Raw genomic sequence first — 20591 nt, forward strand, 5'->3', positions numbered from 1 at the left:
CAAGATTCCATAAGTCTTATCTCCAATGACCTGAGGAAGAGTCTGTGTTTTCAATTCTGATTATCCATCTTGTACACATTATGCATTCTTTAAATATGAAGAATGTAAGACACCCTTGCTTCTGCAACATCTAGTTGAAAAGAGATGTTGGGTTGTTCATACCCATAGTTTTCAAAATTCCTACCATTAGCTACTTAACTGGGGAAGGCACTGGCCAACCACCCCGTATTGAGTCTGCCATGAAAACGCTAGAGGGCGTCACCCCAAGTGTCAGACACAGGATACCTTTACCTTTAGCTACTTAGCTACTTAATACAATGGGCACAGACTAGAATTCAACAAGAGCTCAGGCTGATGAAAGCTTAGTTGCAAAACAGCTGCCAAGCTGGAGCATGTCTTTATTGGTTTGTGAGAATGCCAAATTGTGAAGAACAAATAAAAGTTTATGAAAACATTTTAGAAAGTATCTATTTATTACTAATGCACCCAAAGTTTTCTGCTCCATTCTATACAGTCATCATTCAAATAATCCTTGAACAATGATTATCCTAGCAAGGCACAAATGTTATCAAACATAGGCAAAGAAAATTAGCAAAACCCATAAACCAAATCCCAGTATTCTTTTACATCATTGAAATGTGACCCTACACCCCCCACAAAAGGCATTTATCTACAGAGAATGCACACAGTTTTTGAAAAAAACAACAGCTAAATTGATAAGCTGAATAATGCGATCACTTGACAAAAAGAATAAAACTATACCCCAGATGATGATACAAAGTCCTGATTCTGCATAAACAACATAAGCCCCACATGGGAATTTATTATTATAGGCTATAAAGGCTAAATTGTGAGATTGGGAATGTTCATGATTGTTTCCACTCTGTCAGACATTTCCAAAATATACTTTTTATACATGTTGTACTGCCCTAGTGGACATGTAGCTTACACATGCAGTATTTGGTTTTCTTCTGATCGCTGATGTCCTCTGCAGCAGTGAATCTGGGTTGATTGATGATGTGTACCCATAAGCTTGTCACTAAAAAGTCACTCATAGTAGTAGCAGGAAGGCAGCTTTGAGATGGTGCCATTATAGATAAATTTCAGCCCAGATCAATGCTATCTTGGAGCTACCAGACTGGAGGTTTCAAGCAGCACTGTTGGTGACACCTATGTATGAGAGATGTAAAGGGAAGCAACTTTCGGACATCCTTGATATCCATTAAAAAAAAAGTGTTGTCTTAAACTGCATTGGTACCTGCTAGTTGAGCTGAAATTCCTTTTTTGTGTGGCTATCTTTGCTGTCTTTTCCAAATCCAAACTACATTTTGTGGGCTGAGCTAACACTTTCCTCTTAACCACCAAGATTCAATAGACTGGCAGTGCTGAAGCTTGCTGTGTGGGTTGCAAGATGCCCCAAACTTCTTGAAAATGCTTTCAAATCTTCCTATGACTTCATTCACATGTAAGATTTAATCACTTAACAATCACTTAATATAGCTTTCAGTGGCACATAGGCATTCCTTCTTTGGTGGCTATTTGGGGAAAAAAATTAACATGATTGATCTGGAAAAGACTGCAATCTATAAACCATAAGACTTCTGACATTAATATACAAGTGATAAAAGCTGATATTTTCCACCAGTTGGTTCACAATCTACAGTTATTTTTGTTTTGTGTATCGAACACTTTATCACCCTGTTCCATCAGTTGCTTACAGCCATAGGTAAGTTGATGTAGATGTGGAATTATTTTGCCAGTAAAAGATGCCCCAAACAATTTCAGTGGAAAGACTCCATGAGCACATAGAGAAACAGAATGCCTAAACACAGCATTCTAAAAATGAGGGTTCCTGTGAGTACAAGATCTCACTGTGCTTTCAAAGGCACACGAACATTGGATTGGGGCAAATGGTTGAAATTATAGATGTTTTTTCATACAAATATATACCATATTTTATTTAATGTAAATCATATTGCTTAAGTCAGTCTAAGAATACAATCATAGAGTAATAATTTGGCTAAAAATATATGTCTATTCTGTACTTGATTGTACTAATTAACCTATCAAGCGTAACTTGCTATAAAAAGGTACAGTACTAGAAATAAATAGTTCTACAGTTCAACAATCCACAAAATGGGTTGCTATTTCCAGTCTGTGTGTAATTTTCACAAGTCCTTTTAAAGCGCCAACTAATTTGACTACACTCAAGAAGATAGTGTGGACCTACATATACAGAGTCCCCAATGAAATGAGAAAGTAATTTCACTTAATCTCCTTTTTGGTTTTGTAATGGGCAGAAACAACCAAGTAGCTGTCTGGATTCATGTCCTTGATGGTTGGAGACTTGTTTTGGATTGGTGATGTTTTCCCATCCACCCGAGAGATCTGCAGCATCCGGCACGGGTCATGTTTCAGCAAATATCCTGCAAATGTCTCCCATCCTCCTCCTACACGAACCATCACATGTTTGTTATGTAGCATCTGGATTTGTAAAAGAAAAAAAAGGGGGGGAGATGAAAAAGACCCAAGAAAGCATTTGTTTGCAATCAGTTGTTATTCAATAGTGCTTAAAACCAATTTTATTTATTTATAATTACATTTACATAATTAAATCCCATTGACATCATTGAGACTGTGGGCTCAATTCTAAAACAACGAATTGTTACATGGCAGATAAACCAGGGAATTGCCACTGAGTGTGACAACAGGAAGCCACAATCATTCCTGGTTCCTTTACCTGTTTCAAAATACATACATCTCATACATGCTTGACATTTTTAGAAGCACACTTAAAAATAATTAGGTGCATATCTCAAAATCCTAATATGGGAAGTCATCCTTAAAAATGTTGATGACTGAGGATAATGATTGTGGCATAATATTGAAAAACATTCTGGCTGATACCCCAAATAACTACTGGCAGTTGAAAGTACAGAACTTTCTCTTGTGTTTCCTCGTTGTTATTAAAGCTAATAATGCTGGGGGGGGGGTGTCACTCAAGTTCATAATGCTGTTAAAGAATGCTCCAGAACACATGACAGAAGACTCTAATATGAGTCTGAGACGATACATCAACATCAGACCAAACCAATATTTTCAATTTAAAAAAATACTACATTGGAAATATTCAAATTTTGACCAGTGAGCTTTGCAAACCCTAACCCAAAATGATTGAGAATGCCCAAACAGAAGAAGGTTAATTGAATGTAACTTTTACTTGCCTTTGCCTTATTGACAAGGTAAAATACAGTAAAATAACAACAGACACAGCATTGCCAATATTTAAACTAGCCATAAAGCCACAAAAATGGCTTAGGATTTTTTAAATTTGCAAAACCTTCATTTTGAGATTTGTAAGTATGTTTTCTTGGGCAGAGGGTAGGCAAGAAGAAGGATATATATATATTTTTAGTTCAGGTCTACTGGATCCTGGATTTTTCAGAAATCCGGGGGGGGGGGGGTTAATAGACCAAAAAAGCCAAGAAAAAAAAATAGCGGGAAAACTGCTAAAACTGAGTCTTTTGGATTCCTTCAAGCCAATACGTAGTTGATCCTGCAAGGAGAACTCTTTCTGCAGGCTCTGCTGGGCAGCCCTGTTTAAAGGGGCCTTCCAAAAGAGAACACCAAGCAGTTGAATCTATGGGGAGCACTCTCCCCACAGGCTCAGCTTGAGCTCTGCTTAGTGGCCCGGTCCTGTGGGGACAAGCTAGCCCAAGAATCTCTGTTCATTGGGGACGTATCTTCCCACAGCATGCAGGTCTGGCTGGGAGCTCTCAGCTCCTGTGGCCCCAGTTGATCAGTATAGCTGAATATTCATGAATAAAGGCCAAACCCCCAGCTTTTCTTTAAGCTCAGCTATATTGGTAATTTCGGCAAGGCTGTATACTGTCGTCTTGCCTATTTAACTTGTATGCGGAGCACATGAGAAAGGAGGGGTTAGATGAGTCACAAATTGGGATCAAGATTGCAGGGAGAAATATCAACAACCTCAGATATGCAGATGATACTACTCTAATGGCAGAAAGCGAAGAGGAACTAAAGAGCCTGTTGATGCGGGTGAAGGAGGAGAGTCCAAAAGTTGGCTTGAAACTCAACATCTAGAAAACCAAGATCATGGCATCTGGCCCTCTCAATTCCTGGCAAATAGATGGGGAAGAAATGGAGGTAGTGACAGATTTTACTTTCCTGGGCTCCAAGATCCCTGCCGATGGGGACTGCAGCAAAGAAATTAAAAGACGCTTGCTCCTAAGGAGGAAAGCTATGGCAAATCTAGACATAGCATCCTAAAAAGCAGAGACATCACCTTGACAACAAAAGTTTAGTCAAGGCTATGGTATTCCCAGTTGCAATGTATGGCTGCGAAAATTGGACCATAAGGAAGGCTGAGCATCAAAGAATTGAGGCTTTTGAACTCTGGTGCTGGAGAAGACTCTTGCGAGTCCCTTGGACTGCAAAGTGAACAAACCGGTCAGTCCTAGAGGAGATCAGCCCTGACTGCTCCTTAGAAGGCCAGATCCTGAAGATGAAACTCAAATACTTCATGAGAAGGAAGGATTCCTTGGAGAAGAGCCTAATGCTGGGAGCGATTGAGGGCAAAAGAAGAAGGAGACGACAGAGAATGAGGTGGCTGGATGGAGTCACTGAAGCAGTCGGTGCAAATTTAAATGGATTCCAGGAAATGGTAGAAGACAAGAAGGCCTGGAGGATCATTGGGTCGTGATGGGTCGGACATGACTTCGCACCTAACAACAACAAATATTGGCAATTGATCAGATCTGTCAATATCTGAGAAATACCAAAAAAGGTTTTGTTTGTTTTTATTAGAATGGTCAAGCTCCCACTGTCTTGGCCAAGCTATTTTAAAAGGGGAGTTAGGAGAAAGGGGGAGGGCAGTCAGTTGGCATGTAGCTACTCCCCTAGTTATACAAAAGGCAGTAAGAAGTTGCTGTGGTTACCAGACTCTGAAAAGCAGAAGATACAGAGGCAAGGCCTCAGAACATGGAAGGGAAGCTGGAAGCTCTGACCTTCCCCATGGGCAAAGGTTTGGTGAGGACCGTGATTAATTGAAAGGGAGAAAAACTCCATGAGTTGAGAAAACCCAGGAGGGCAGGATGGAAAAAGCCCCTGCGGGCCAGAACAAAACCATTCGGCCACATCAAAGGCATGAAGCAATACTCAAGTTAGAAAAAGACCACTAAGTTTTAAACATGAAACATTTCCACCTCCATTTCTTCTGAGCGACTCCCATGAGCTCTAAAAGTTGACTCCACGCTGTTTCCTCCTTAGTTTTCCCTCTTCCATCTAACAATATGATATTGTTTCTATAAGATTTAATCATTCTACTGAAAAAGATGTTGTTTGTGCTGACTGTGCAATGAAAAAGGTTTAGTAATATTGTTATTGCAAACCTATTTGCACCAATGGAGTAATAGAGGATTTCAGTTTTGTTCCAGATTTATAATGTTCTAGATTTATATTGCAAAATTGAGAAAACAATAAGAAAGCAAACTGCATGCATGCTGTACTCCTCTAATCTGAAAACAATGTACTTTCAACAGTAGGTCTGATTAATATGTTTTTTGTAATGCTACTGTTGAATGGCTTCATGGACTCTCCTAGAGGAGAAATTGAAAAGCCAAAGAGTGGATAGGGCAAGAATTGAGCAACTTCCCAGTGTAGTTATTTTGTCTTTCATTATAAAATTCATTCCAGACATGCATAAATCTGATACTGCTCTTGAAACACGCTAAAAAAACAAACTGAGCAAATCTCTCTCTCTGTAATAATTTCAGATGTTATGAAGCACATGCATCTTTATTACTGAAGTTGCCACAAGAGGGCTCTTTCTTTCAAGAAATATGCTTGGATTCTTGTAGGGGATTTGCAAGATGCTGAAAATGAAGAGATACTAGCCAAAGGCGAGCAGCCCCAACCACGTCTAAGGAAAATAAAATTACAGCAAAACTGACTTCCTAGATTTACATCACTGTATTTTAAAGGCCTGCTGACCTTGTAATAGATTCACACTCGCCCTTTATTCTGCCCTCTTGCATGGAGCCAAGTTTGAGGACTCCTGGCTTTGGGAAGTCTTTCATCTAACTATGTTTTTGATCCAGAGAGGTAAACTGGTTTGTGTCAGACTAGAATCTAGGAGACTCAGGTTGGCTTCCCCACCCCACCAATAGATGACTTTGGCCCACTCTCAGCCAAGTTTACATCACCAAGTTGTTTTGAGTCTAAAAGTGAGGAGAGGAAAATGATACAAGCTGTTTTGGATCCCCACTGTGGAGAAAGGTAGGATACAACTAAAAAGAAATTATAATTTGTTGTGATAGCCAAACTCAGGTGCTCTAATAAATCAGTTTCTTGTTCACAAACTGAGATTCTAAGTCACGGTTTAATAACTCCTTTACCATCCCAAGGTGATAAATGAATACACAAATATCATAATCATTACAGAGGTATAATGTTGTTACAATGTGTCTATCAGATTCTCTAAATTCCCAGATCTCATTTTTTAAAAGGCACGCTCCAGCCACCTTCCTTGAAAAAAAAGAACTTTCTCCCTTATATCCGTACAAGGGGGGGGGGGGGGGTAGTTGGAAACTGAGTGAAATTTGTACACAGTTATAATGACCTATAACTGCCATTAAAAACCCCCACACACGGAGACCCCGAAAAGGCTCCTGGAGACACAGGGTGCAGAATGGCAGCTGTCAAAGGGCTAGAACAGGGAATCAGAGGGGGGAATGTGGAAGCCTCACTGTTGCTACATTGTATCTGCAGCTGCAGTAGCAATGGAGAAACCTCCCAAGTCCATTCCCACATGTAAATAAAAGTAGTGACACCCAGGCTCTCACAGGTATGGGGAACACATACCTGCTCTGGAGCTCTTTAATCCATTCCCCTCCCCTTCTCTATATACACACAAACACATACGCAGACCTCTTCCCTCCCCATTCCCCCTCCCCTCTCTCTCCATCCCTCTTCCTTTTCCAACCTACTCCCCAGTCTCCCTTGCCAGAAACACACACACACATGAGTCCTCCTCCTTCCTCCTTACCTCTTCTCCCAGGAGGGCCCCAGCCTGGAAGGCAGCACTTGGGCCTACACTGGCATTGTGGCATGTGCCCTGGCCCCCAGAGAGCACTGGCCTGACCTTCAGGAGCTGCATGGTCTTCACCCTGCATGGCCTTCACCCTGGCTCCCATGGGTGTCACTTCAGCCTCTGCCTCAGCCCCCAGAGACCTCCGGGGCAGTGCCTAACTCTCTGCCAGCCACATGGCCTTTGTCCCAGCCCCCAGAGGCCTCCCCACCACCCAGATTCCCTGTTCCCCCCCCCCACCCAGACTTCCAGCTCCCTCCCACCTTCCCCCATCTCCTCACCTTTGTGGTGTTTCTGGACTGCTTGGCCTCTGCACTGCCTCATGATATGCCCAGGCCTCGAGTGGCAAAGCATTGGCCTGGCCAGCTGCCGTGCAATTGCCCAGGCCTCCTTGGGCAGCAAAGCGGTGGCCCAGCCTTCTTCTATAACAACCCACACCGCTCTAGCCAGCCATCTGCTGCGGCGCCCCACAGCTGCCCCGATCTCTTCTGGCACACTCTCTGGGGCGGGGCTATAGACGTCACATCCATACTTATTTCCGTCCCTTGGACTAAGCCAGAAGATGTGTTCAACATCAAAAAGTACAGAAATGAAGGTACCCAGTTAGGCTGCTAAAACTCAATGAAAATTAGGCAGCCTAACTGTGCACAACTGCAGCCAAAAGATTCTGCAAAGCACATATAATTCAGAAATGGGCAAAGCTTTCACTAGTTTCCGCTGTGCCTTTAATATTCAATCTAAAGGGGACAAAAGAATATAATAATAATAAATGGAGTCAAGCAGTAATTAGGCATGGCTACAAGAATAACAGAAGATGACTTCTTGACTTCATAGAAAACTCTGAGCCTGAAGGAAATGCCATTGCTCGCCTGCTTAGTGAGATGAAAGATGCATAAGCTCTGGAGTGGATCAATCAACGCAAACCTTTAGAGGTCATCCTTCTACCCTGGGACCAAATGCTTGAACTTCTGAAATCTGATACAATGACACACTGAAGGCATTTCCCTTCCTTTTTGTTACTTGTTTCAGCTACACAAACAGATTTGAATAATACTGAGGTTCTTACAGTTATTTCAAAGTGTCAGCAGCTTAAGCTTGGATATTCAAGAATTCTTTACCCGAGGCAATATGTTGTTATTTCAGATATGAAAGCCTCTTAACAGATTTTCTGATGGAAAGGAAATGGAAATATTTATGTTGTATTAGAAAGCCCCTTCACACACAAACACCAAATCAGGAAGCCAGCTTGAACAGTCAGCAGAAAATCTGTTACTTATCACAGTTTTATTCTTCAATGAATTTTCAAGGTCAGCAAAGGGTTTCTTTCTCCTTTCTTTTAAATGTCAAGCCTGGCTAGAGACTGGCCTTCTCACATTACTTCCTTCAAACCAAGGAAAGCCCACAATACCCTTACAATCAACCAAAAGCCCATTCCACTCAGTATTCTGTCCCTAGCAATGGACAGTAAGTGCCTCTAGGAAACTCATAAGCAAAGAATTATGAAGTAATCCTTTGGTGATGTTAATTTACTAATCTAATTCAAGCCAAGGAATTGGTTTTTTTATCCATTAGGGCCTCTGAATAAGTCTTCTATGAATTCATCATATCCCTAGGCTACTATAAATATTACTAAAATTATTACAAAATAAAGGGTTCTTCATTCTTGTTTGTTTATTCTCGTATAGGATCCAACCAGAACGGTTTTTGATATGTCCCATTTTCAAATGGAAATTTTCCTCAATGGTTGTACTTTTCATGTAAATATGATGAATATTTACATGGGGAGCAGTTGGTATTGCTAGCATCCCCATATTGAAGAGCCAAAGGCCGATATATATGCTATATTATTCAATAGAGGTTGAATTTCACTTCTTTCTCATATCCTGTGTGTAAATAACTGCTTTCTTTCTGTCTTTTGGGACTGACATTACTGCGCCCTCCTGTCCCAAAGGAAGAATTTCAGCTCAACAGCATCCAGTGAAGCTGATGGGTAGTTGATACAGAATGGGAAAAAGAAAATATTTCTTTACACAATGAGTGATTAAAATCTGGAATTCACTGCCTGAAGATATAATTGTGACCATAGACATAGCTGTCTTTAAAAGGGTTTAAAGGTAAAGGTATCCCCTGTGCAAGCACTGGGTCATGTCTGACCCTTGGGGTGACGCCCTGTAGCGTTTTCATGACAGACTCAATACAGGGTGGTTTGCCAGTGCCTTCCCCATTAAAAGGGATTAGCCAGATTAATTGATAGGTTTATCAGAGGTGATCTTGGTATCTAAAGGGAACTTCTACCTTTGAGGCAGTAACCCTCTGAATACCAGTGTCAGGAAGCAAAATGAGAGAAAGGTCTTGGCTTCTATGCCCTGTGGTTCCAGAAACAGGTCACCACTAGATAGGATTCTGGTCTAGATGGACAGCTGGTCTGATCCAGCAGGGCTTGTAGCTCAGTAGCAGGGCATCTACTGGCATTCAGAAGATCCAAGGTTAAATTCTGGGCAACTCCAATTAAAAGATGGCGTCACGAAAGACCACTGCTTCAGACTCTGGAGGGCCACTGCCAGTTTAAGTAGACCATACTCACCTTGATGGACCAGTGGTCTGAGTAAGTATAAGGTAGCTTCACATGTACATTCTAACAATTTGACAGTAACTCACTTCTGAATAAAACACAATAGGAGGATGTGGGGTGGTAAAGTATTGTCTTGCTGAAATAATTAAAAGAAGAGTTGATTTTATACCCCGCTTTTCTCTACCAGAAGGAGACTCAGTGGCTTACAATCTCCTTCCCTTCCTCTTCCCATAACAGACACTGCTCGGTCAGAACAGCTTTATCAGTGCTGTGGCAAGCCCAAGGTCACCCAGCTTGCTGCACGTGGAGGAGTGAGGAATTAAACTCAGCTCACCCAACAAGGAGCCATTGCTCTTAACCACTACACCAAGCTGGCTTAGCATCACCAAGTTTGAGTGTTCTGTGCTTAGATCATCATGGTTCATTTCTTCAGTTCTCTCCTTTCTGCCAGCTAGTAGTTTCAAGCTGGGTTCCTGATTGTGTACAGAGTGTAGTCTCAATGACAGAAATACTAAGTATTTCTGGTTAAAACCACATTTGTTTAAAACAGCTATATAAAATAGTGAGCTCTTAGTTGTTTGTTTTCCCTAGAGAGTTGCTGAAGGCATCATTAATCACATCGACCTTAGGAGAGCATTTTCTAACTCAGAGGACCTTTAATAATCATTCTCATTTATTTCATCATTGCCACAACAATGCTTTATTGGCTAAAATCAGTGAGTTGGTATGTTTTACTCCTATATATCCAGTTCTGAAAAACACCCATTTGGGGAGAGCGGATGTTTTTGCTGCATACCCCTACAAGTGTTTTGCTAACAACAGGGTCTCTTGCATCATGGAGAAGGCACCTAGTGCCAGAAGAAGGAAAGCCATTATTGAGACAGATCTGTGAGATCTAATCCAGCATCATCTTTCTCCTCAACGCAAGCTCACTAATGATATCTTGCCACATGAAATAGATAATTTTCTGTGTTGCAAAATGTCTGATAGTGCCCGACTGTAGCTTTTAGGTACTGTTCTATTCATATTTCTACAAGTAGCATATTTCTAGCAAGTAGCTTTGAAACATGTCTGCAGGGAAAAAAGGTCCTCCTATGTCAAATTAGAAGGATGAATAAGTATAATAATTAAGGTATGGAATGATGAAATATTTATAACTCCGATATGACCTGTCCTGTATTAATGAAGTTTTCCATTATAAGCAAGAAAAACTATGCAGTATGTGCTTAAGGGCTATCAAGTTGTGAGCAACCTTGGACAACTCTAACAATGGGCTTCCAAGGCCATTGGGAAGCAGAAGTGGTCTGCCATTGCTTTCCTCTGCACAACCTTTCTTACTGGGCTCCCATCCAAATAACAGCCCTCCTCATCTTCTGAGATCGAAGAAGGTCTGGCTATTCCATTCTACTTCTCTCCCAACAGTTCCTACATTATCAGCTCCTAATTCAGAGACTTTTGTGTTTTCCTTATTAATCCATACATTTTCCTGAGGCAAAGCATTCACAGGACTGAATCAACCAGTTCATACCAGCATTATGGTCACTGTAACATACAGTAGATCTGTAGTATGAGATGAGCAGGAGAGTGAAACAGAATGAATTAAGTGAAACATTTGAACTACCGACAGTAATTTAATGGTTATTACAGGCTATTTGGTTTTAGATTGCTTATACTTTCCCACCAGATTCAAATTACCAGCCATTTTGCAAATAGTAAATGACTACAGTCAGTAAAGGAAGTCTCATGTATGACAAAGTTATTCTAACAAGAGGGATTTAAAGAAATTAGATCTAGAATTTGAAACATATCTGCATCCTGAGAAACCATGCACTGTGTTTTCAAACACCTCCTTACACTTTCCCTTTGCAAGTTATCTTTGCAGGTTATTTATCCCTAAAGAGCATAATGTCCAACTTCTTCGCTTAGGCTGCTGAGGGTCACACAGAGACTGCTTGCTGTCTCTATTTTTTTTTTTTCTTCAGTGCTGCTTTGTGTGTAATAACTGTTCTAAGATAGCAATATTTCTATGTAGCTTTGCTGATCACTGAAATAAGGTTTGGTGTTTTTTTTTAACTGCTGCTAAAATATAACAGGAATTCAGTAGATCAATTGTAAAATCAAATATTTGAAACGGCATATGAATGGTGGCAAAATGTAAGATTAACTCCATTAGAAAATGGAGAAACTATTATCAGAGTTCCCATTGAGTGACTTGTGGTTCTCTTGTCAAATGCCTGACACACAGCCTCTGTTTTCTGGGGTTTCCTTTCCCCCATCTGCCCTAACTAGTTCGCAAGATCTATTTGATCCTCAACAGAATATGCGCTGTTGGCCTAAATAACAATATGTCAATTTCTAGTGGAAATGCCAACTATGCCCTTCTTTCTTTATTCTTCTTTTTCCCTTAATGTTATCCCTTATTCTGAAGGCTCATAATCTTACAGAATATTATATCAGGGCTGATCCAGATACTCTTATTAACCCAGTGTCAATATATGCAGGGGGTCATGCATTCAGGGCAATTAATGTAATATGATGTATATTTTGGACAACTGCTACATATACCCAGACCTCCAATACACTCTGGTTACTCCCCTGGATTCATGGCTAAATTCTTCAATTGTAGAATGCTTTTGGAAGCATGATAGCCTAGACAGTTGGGACATGTACTTCACGAGTGCCCTTGGAAGAAAAATGGAAGCTTCAGCGGGTGCAGAATGCTGCAGCGTAATTTCTATCACGGGTCTTGTGGAGTAGGCACTTTATATTTATCCTGCAGTCACTATCAGTTACCAATTAGGTAAATGGGGACCCCCCCATACAAGCTGGGGGGAACAGGACTCATAGGTAAGACTGAGGTGTGGTTGGTCAGTGAAGAAGCTGCTCAGGGACTTTGGAATCAGCCTTTCCTAAAGAGAGTTGTACTCCCTCTGAAGGAGCAGATTTTTAGCCTGGTGATGCTACTGGATCCTGAACACAGGTCTCCTTGGGGGCACACAGAATTTTATATCAGCTCTGGTTGATTCACCAGCTATAACCACCCCTCAACATGTGATCTGGCTACAGTGATCCCCGCTGTAATCATATCCAAGTTAGACTGCTGCAATGAACACTACATGGGGCTGTCCTTGAAAATGGAATGGAAACTTCAATTGGTATAAAAGGTGATGCCTAGATTATTTTCAGGTGTTGGTTACAGGAGAGATCAGGAGCGGTTATCTATTTGCTTCTGGAAAGTATTCAAATTGCTGATTGTTGCCTTTAAAGGCCAGGATGCTGGACAGACTGTTTCCTCACATACTATCCATCCCATCAGTTCAGATCTGTCTCTCAAGTCCTACTCACTGGGTCCCAGCCTTCCGAGTTCAAATGGGTGGTAGCATCTTGCCGCTGGAAGCTCATCTGGTGCCCACTTAACTTCCTTTTAGGCACTGGACGAAAGCACATCTTTCCATCCTTCTGTCCAGCCTTCTGATCATTATTGCAAATAGCTAAAGACATTTTGCAAACAAACATGATGTGGTACTTGTGGTACTTGTTAGTGCTAGGAAGTCACTTAAAGGAGGTGTTCACTTCCAAGGAGGGTTGCTTTCTGCCTAGTGAGCCAGTTTTGCTTGGTATGTTTTGAGAACTTTCACAAAAGCTTACAAGACCTTGTGTACTGAAACAATACAGGCCAGGCATTTTGAATTGGTAACTGCTATGCAAGTGTTTGCACTGATGAAAAGCTATTCAATCACTATGATAACTTGGACAACATTTTTAAAAAACTTTACAAACTCAACCATACTCAGGTCAGCAATGGAATGACAAGTAATATCAAAAGCAGACATTACACTGTTGGATTTAAGCTCCAATCCGGCCTGCTGATTTGCTGTATTATGTTCCATTTCACAACAAGATGATAGAAACAGTTCTGTTCTCTGTCAGTGTCTTGCCACAGATGAGATTAATAATGATAAGGTACAATGCAGGTGCCCCAATTCCTTTACAAAAGTTGTTAAGTGATTCATTCCTTCCTGGGGGAGGGGGGGGTGCAGGGAGCTCCATCAAAATATCTTTGTACTTTCTAGGTGGGAAGGGAGGTGCTTCTATAACTGACAAAGGACTTGCAAATGTGAAAAGCAACCACTGGATGGCAGACATGTTCTGTGTATAGATTATAGAGGCTGCTAGAATTCCAGTACCATTTCAAACCTCTGTAAAGTCAGGATGGTATTTCAGTTCAGTTTAAGAAAACAGAACTTAGCCTTTCTTGTCATCTAACATGACTGGAACTTCAGATAACTACATTCATCTAAGTGGGCAAACTGTGGCCCTCCAGATGTCCGTGGACTAAAATTCCCATGAGCTCTGGAATTGTAGTTCATGGACATCTGGAGGGCCACAGTTTGCTCGCCCCTGATCTAGAGGCACAGTCCTTAAAATATGATCATAGCATCAACAGTTCTCCAAGGAGAAAACGCAATAAAGTGAAAGGGTCCTTCTACTTAGTTTCCTTCAATATAGACTCTTAACAGAGCAAAATCGCTGACAACTCACAATCAGTTGGGGCTACTCTCAGGATTTCTGTGATCTTCTGACATAAATTGTCCAAAAAAACCCTGTTCTAAACAAAACAACTTATCACATTCCAAATTGGTGACATAACATCTGGTGTGAGTACTTGCCTTGAGTACTGATCATTAATAAATGTTAATCTATATTACAAAATAAAATCAGAGTCCAGTAGCCCCTTTAAGACCAACAAAGATGTATTCAGGGTGTGAGATTTTGAGTGCAAGCACTCTTCGTCAGACTATGATCTTCTTACGATAGTCTGACGAAGAGTGCTTGCACTTGAAAGCTCAAGCCCTGAATAAATCTTTGTTGGTCTTAAAGGGGCTACTGGACTCTGATTTTATCGTGCAACTGCAGACCAACACGGCTACCCATTTGTATCTATATTACACAGTAAATGATTCCCTGTTGTAATACATTTCCTTGCTTTGGAGGATTTGTATCCCATAAGTCATTGCAGCCTTTCTAAAGGTCAGTTACTTGGATCTAGATGAACTTTTCCTCGAAAAGAAAGATTTCTACCCAGGGGCACATCTTTGTTTTTTCTACCGTGGTGCAAAATCTCTCCCTCTATATTGCTCTGGGGGAAGAAGGGACCTCAAGTATTACATATACAGGAAAGAATGATCAATTGAAATTAAACCAAAATGATCAAGCAACTGGAGCATCTTCCTATGAGGGAAGGGTTTGAAAGAGTTTTATCTAATCAAATGACCAAGTGAAAGGAAATGATTTTCTCTCTTCCCTGTTATACCAGGCCATTATCAATGAGTGGATCTCAGAGCAGATTCAGGACAGAAAAGTGAGCTTCTCACAAGACTTAATTTTGGAATTAACTGACACAGGTTAAGGAAGATTGTGGTGCTCTCTCTTCCCAAGCAACTTCCTATTATTGATGCAACTATTTTCTGCAGTCCTGAAGGTGATGCCATCTGTCATCTTTTGAAGCACCCTCTGCTATAGCGAGGTAAAGAAAAGCCAGGCTTGTCTCTTCATTTTGGGAAGATGCAAATGTACCCCAGAAAACACACTGGTGGTCTCCATGATGCCTGCAACACCATGTTGGGAATCCTCTGAAAAGTACAGGTTGACATAGTGAGGTGCCCAAGACCTTTCACTTTGCTTTATAGTCAAGTGATGATTTGAACCTGGACTACACACATCCAAATCTGAACCTTCTAACCATGACATATTTGGGTTTGGATATGGAAAACTATGGTATATCTTCTCAACCCATTATCTCAATATTTGCTAAGATAATTCATAATTATATACATATAATTGGAGAACCCATAAGAACTTGCATTTTCCCCTGTATCTCCTTCCCTACATTATTTCCTCCTTCTCTCCTCTGGCACTCTCATATACTCTTCCCTTTCCCAGCTTTCTTCTCTCCTTCCCACTTACTACTAGCCTCCCCCCCCCCCCCGGGCTCTTTATATATATTTATTTACTTTATTCATGTCCCCACCTTTTTCTTAAGCGGGGACCTAAAGCAGCTGACGCCATTCTCTTCCACCTTATCCTTGCTGAGTACTCAAACAGCCCAGGAAAGGACCCTGTTTTTCTCCTTTTGCCTTTTACTGGGTGCATAATAACGCTCACAATGGCCCATGAAATTGGACATCCATTTCTCAAAGGTACATGTACTACTTCTATTATTATTTAAGGAGGGGGAGATAAAATCGCCAAGATTTCAGGGAAAGTTTCCCTGCAAACCTGATTTTCTCAGGTTTTCAGAAATATCTACCTTGTCTGTTCCTGGTTCCAGTCTCTGGCTTTAAGTATACACATATGGGTCTGTGCTGAGAATTAGGCACATTGATACCTAAATGAGTGCATGCTTTGATCTAGAGCCCTATGTTCATGCAATTTATGCCTTAAAACCCCATGTCCACAACAGAGTTTCAAAATTATGACAGCAAGATAAACAAGCCCATGGAAACAATTATTCTTTTGTACTTTCCAATTAAGCCAACTGGCTCAAACATTCTACAGACATATACATTTGCTGTCACGTTGGGTTATGCATATCAAGGAAATGAGGAAGGAGATGTAATTCAGAATTGCAAATGTACCCTGAAATTCCCTCTCTGCAGTAAGAGCAGCTTTGAAAACACAGATGACAGATTGAACTGGCTACACATTTTAATTAAACCTGCAAGTGAGAAGTCTAAAGCTAGCTGAGCCTCAGCTGTAAGATTGCTCTGACCTGGTAGGGATGAGGTGCCAGAAAGCAGAAACGATTTCAGAACAGTCATAATATTCTTGGAATCCATTTATTCTAGTCCCAAATGATGACATGGCGGGGGGGGGGGAGCTTTATACTGCATACAATACAAAGCAATATGTCCTTGGTTGCTTAGCAATGGTAGAATAATGGGGGGAAGGATCCTATTGGGCCATTGTGCTACTTGTCTTTCAGAGGGTTATGTTGTGCTTGTCTTTAGCATTTTAGTAAGTCACTAAAGCTCCTCACATTAAAAATCCTTGAAAAGTCAAATGTTAATGAGAAAAACACAGTGCCATGCTTTCCATGCTTTTGGGGAGAGGAAGGAGGGGACTTTTTGTTAGGATGCATCCCTCCCCCCCCCCCACAGTGTTGCCTGTGGAATTAATTCCAACCATATAGCAAGATACGAGCCTATAGGTTCATAGATCAGTTTAATTTGCATTGAGCAATGAATCCAGTGGAACAAAAGAGCACAAGTTACCCAGTTCAAACTAAAGGCAGGTTTACATTAAAGTTATATTAAATCATCATGTAAACTTGCCTATTTGTTCAGAAGTCAAGAGACTTCAAACTTTGTTCAGCAGTGGAATAGGCTGCCTAAGGAGGTGGTGAGCTCCCCCTCACTGGCAGTCTTCAAGCAAAGGTTGGATACACACTTTTCTTGGATGCTTTAGGATGCTTAGGGCTGATCCTGCGTTGAGCAGGGGGTTGGACTAGATGGTCTGTGTAGCCCCTTCCAACTCTATGATTATATATGGTCTGTTCAGAAAAAAACAGAATAGATCGAAGAGGTGGAGGAGTGGCACTGTATGTGAGGAAAGGGCTTACCTGTCAGGAAATTCTAGTGAAGGAGAGCATATCTACAGTGGAAAGCATCTGGGTGAAAATAAGCGAGGGGAAAACAAACAGTGTGGTGGTTGGTGTCTGCTACCAACCGCCTGACCAACGAGAGGATGTGGATGCTGCACTTTGTGAGCAGCTTGAGAAAATATCCAAACGGCAGGACCTTGTCATCATGGGTGACTTCAATTTCCCAGATGTGTGCTGGGAAACAAACTCTGCGAAGCGTCCTCAGTCATGCAAGTTTCTGACCTGCCTGGCTGACAATTTCATTTATCAAATGGTAGATGAACCCACAAGAGGTTCAGCCATACTGGACTTAATACTGACCAACAGGCAAGAGTTGGTGGATGAGGTGAAGGAGGTGGGGACCCTAGGGGGAAGTGACCATGTCCTCATAGAATTCCTTTTGAGATGGGGAGCCAAGGAAGCTTGTAGCCAGACGCGGATGTTGGATTTTCGTAGGGCAAACTTTAATAAACTCAGAGACATGATGAGTGTCATACCATGGACGAGAATGCTGGAAGGGAAGGGAGCATGTGAAGGGTGGGCGCTACTCAAACAAGAGCTATTGCATGCTCAATCAATGACTATTCCAGAAATACGAAAACACTGCAGGAGCTCTAAGAAGCCTATTTGGATGAACAGAGAACTTCAAGAGGAACTAAGAAAGAAAAGGAAAATGTTCAGGAAATGGAGGGAAGGACAGAGCTCTAAAGAAGAGTACCTACAGGTTACTAGGCACTGTAGATCAATCATCAGAAAGGCCAAAGCTGAGAGTGAGCTAAGATTGGCCAGGGAAGCCCATTGTAACAAGAAAAGATTTTTCAGTTACGTGAGGAGCAAACGTAAAGTAAAGGAGGCAATAGGCCCGCTGTTGGGTGCGGATGGACAAACTCTAACGAAAGATGCAGAGAAAGCAGAAAGGCTTAGTGCCTATTTTACATCTGTTTTTTCCCACAGGTCTAAGTGTTTAGGCACATCTAGAGATGGCTGTAGCCAAAGGATAGTGTCTGGGTGGCAGGTTAACATGGATAGAGAGGTGGTCGAGAGGCATTTAGCTGCACTGGATGAGTTCAAATCCCCTGGTCCAGATGAAATGCACCCGAGAGTACTCAAAGAACTTTCCAGAGAACTTGCACAGCCCTTGTCCATCATCTTCGGAACCTCTTTAAGGACTGGAGATGTCCCGGAGGACTGGAAAAGAGCAAACGTTATTCCGATCTTCAAAAAAGGGAGGAAGGATGACCCGGGAAACTACAGACCAGTGAGTCTGACCTCTGTTGTGGGGAAGATAATGGAGCAGATATTAAAGGGAGCGATCTGCAAACATCTGGAGGACAATTTGGTGATCCAAGGAAGTCAGCATGGATTTGTCTCCAACAGGTCCTGCCAGACCAACCTAGTTTCCTTTTTTGACCAAGTAACAGGTTTGCTGGATCGGGGAAATTTGGTTGATGTCATTTACTTGGATTTTAGTAAAGCTTTTGACAAGGTTCCCCATGATGTTCTGATGGATAAGTTGAAGGACTGCAATCTGGATTTTCAGATCGTTAGGTGGATAGGGAATTGGTTAGAGAACCGCACTCAAAGAGTTGTTGTCAATGGTGTTTCATCAGACTGGAGAGAGGTGAGTAGCGGGGTACCTCAGGGTTCGGTGCTCGGCCCAGTACTTTTTAACATATTTATTAATGATCTAGATGAGGGGGTGGAGGGACTACTCATCAAGTTTGCAGATGACACCAAATTGGGAGGACTGGCAAATACTCCGGAAGATAGAGACAGAGTTCAACGAGATCTGAACACAATGGAAAAATGGGCAAATGAGAACAAGATGCAATTTAATAAAGATAAGTGTAAAGTTCTGCATCTGGGTCAGAAAAATGAAAAGCATGCCTACTGGATGGGGGATACGCTTCTAGGTAGCACTGTGTGTGAACGAGACCTTGGGGTACTTGTGGATTGTAAACTAAACATGAGCAGGCAGTGTGATGCAGCGGTAAAAAAGGCAAATGCCATTTTGGGCTGTATCAACAGAGGCATCACATCAAAATCACAAGATGTCATAGTCCCATTGTATACGGCACTGGTCAGACCACACCTGGAGTACTGTGTGCAGTTCTGGAGGCCTCACTTCAAGAAGGACATCGATAAAATTGAAAGGGTACAGAGGAGAGCGACGAAGATGATCTGGGGCCAAGGGACCAAGCCCTATGAAAATAGGTTGAGGGACTTGGGAATGTTCAGCCTGGAGAAAAGGAGGTTGAGAGGGGACATGATAGCCCTCTTTAAGTATTTGAAAGGTTGTCACTTGGAGGAGGGCAGGATGCTGTTTCTGCTGGCTGCAGAGGAAAGGACACGCAGTAATGGGTTTAAACTTCAAGTACAACGATATAGGCTAGATATCAGGAAAAAGTTTTTCTCAGTCAGAGTCGTTCAGCAGTGGAATAGGCTGCCTAAGGAGGTGGTGAGTGCCCCCTCACTGGAAGTCTTCAAGCAAAGGTTGGATACACACTTTTCTTGGATGCTTTAGGATGCTTAGGGCTAATCCTGCGTTGAGCAGGGGGTTGGACTAGATGGCCTGTATGGCCCCTTCCAACTCTATGATTCTATGATTCTATGATTCTATGAAAGATATGTCAGTATGCTGGCAAGTACTGTGGATCATGCTTCCATTTATTTTGGTTAAGGTACAATTTTATATTGTTACATAAATAACTTTAATGGGAAACAAGGGCTTAGACCCTCTGCTTGCTTTTACTTTACAGCACGGTTGGCTCAGGAAACTGAGCCAACCAGGAACGGCAGGATATAAAAATAAAACTGAACTGAAGCTCACACTGTCCAAGTGCAAGGAAAATACAGCATTCAAATCAAGTCTGGGAAAAATAGGATGATGTCATATGAATGCATGAACTGATATGTGTGTATTTATGTTTAAAATATTAAAAGTTGAAAATTCTTCATTTCCTATGATATCTGAAGACAGTCTCCTAAATCCTGAAGCAGATTCCCGAGGACAGATTTTATGTGTCACACACTGAACTCCTGGATCTACTTCTCTCTTTATGGCTTGTCATTCAGAGAAAATTCATTGCTTATCTCTTCAAAATACTCAGAAGCAGACCCGAGTTCTGAGTATTTTAAAGGGACATATAGTACATACTCTATGCACACCTTTCAAAATTAACAAGAGGCACAAGCATTTTATGTACAACTGCAGTACAAAATATATGATGAGCATTTGTCAGTGTGAACTGGTTGTGAAAAGGTAGAAA

General features: G+C 41.5%; 1 protein-coding gene across 3 annotated transcripts in view; it reads right to left on the reverse strand.

Annotated features, from left to right (window-relative positions):
- Window positions 1-797: 797 nt before the first annotated feature.
- Window positions 798-20591, reverse strand: part of GAS2 (growth arrest specific 2) — a 157546-nt gene continuing 137752 nt past the window's right edge. For all 3 annotated transcript variants that reach the window (XM_077322008.1, XM_077322006.1, XM_077322007.1), the window contains one exon: window positions 798-2484. In XM_077322008.1, the coding sequence (XP_077178123.1) occupies window positions 2266-2484 (219 nt within the window). In that variant the 3' untranslated portion in view covers window positions 798-2265. The remainder of the gene's footprint in view (window positions 2485-20591) is intronic.

This window comes from Paroedura picta, chromosome 2, assembly GCF_049243985.1.
Source record: "Paroedura picta isolate Pp20150507F chromosome 2, Ppicta_v3.0, whole genome shotgun sequence".
In the NCBI taxonomy this organism is placed as follows: Eukaryota; Metazoa; Chordata; class Lepidosauria; order Squamata; family Gekkonidae; genus Paroedura; species Paroedura picta.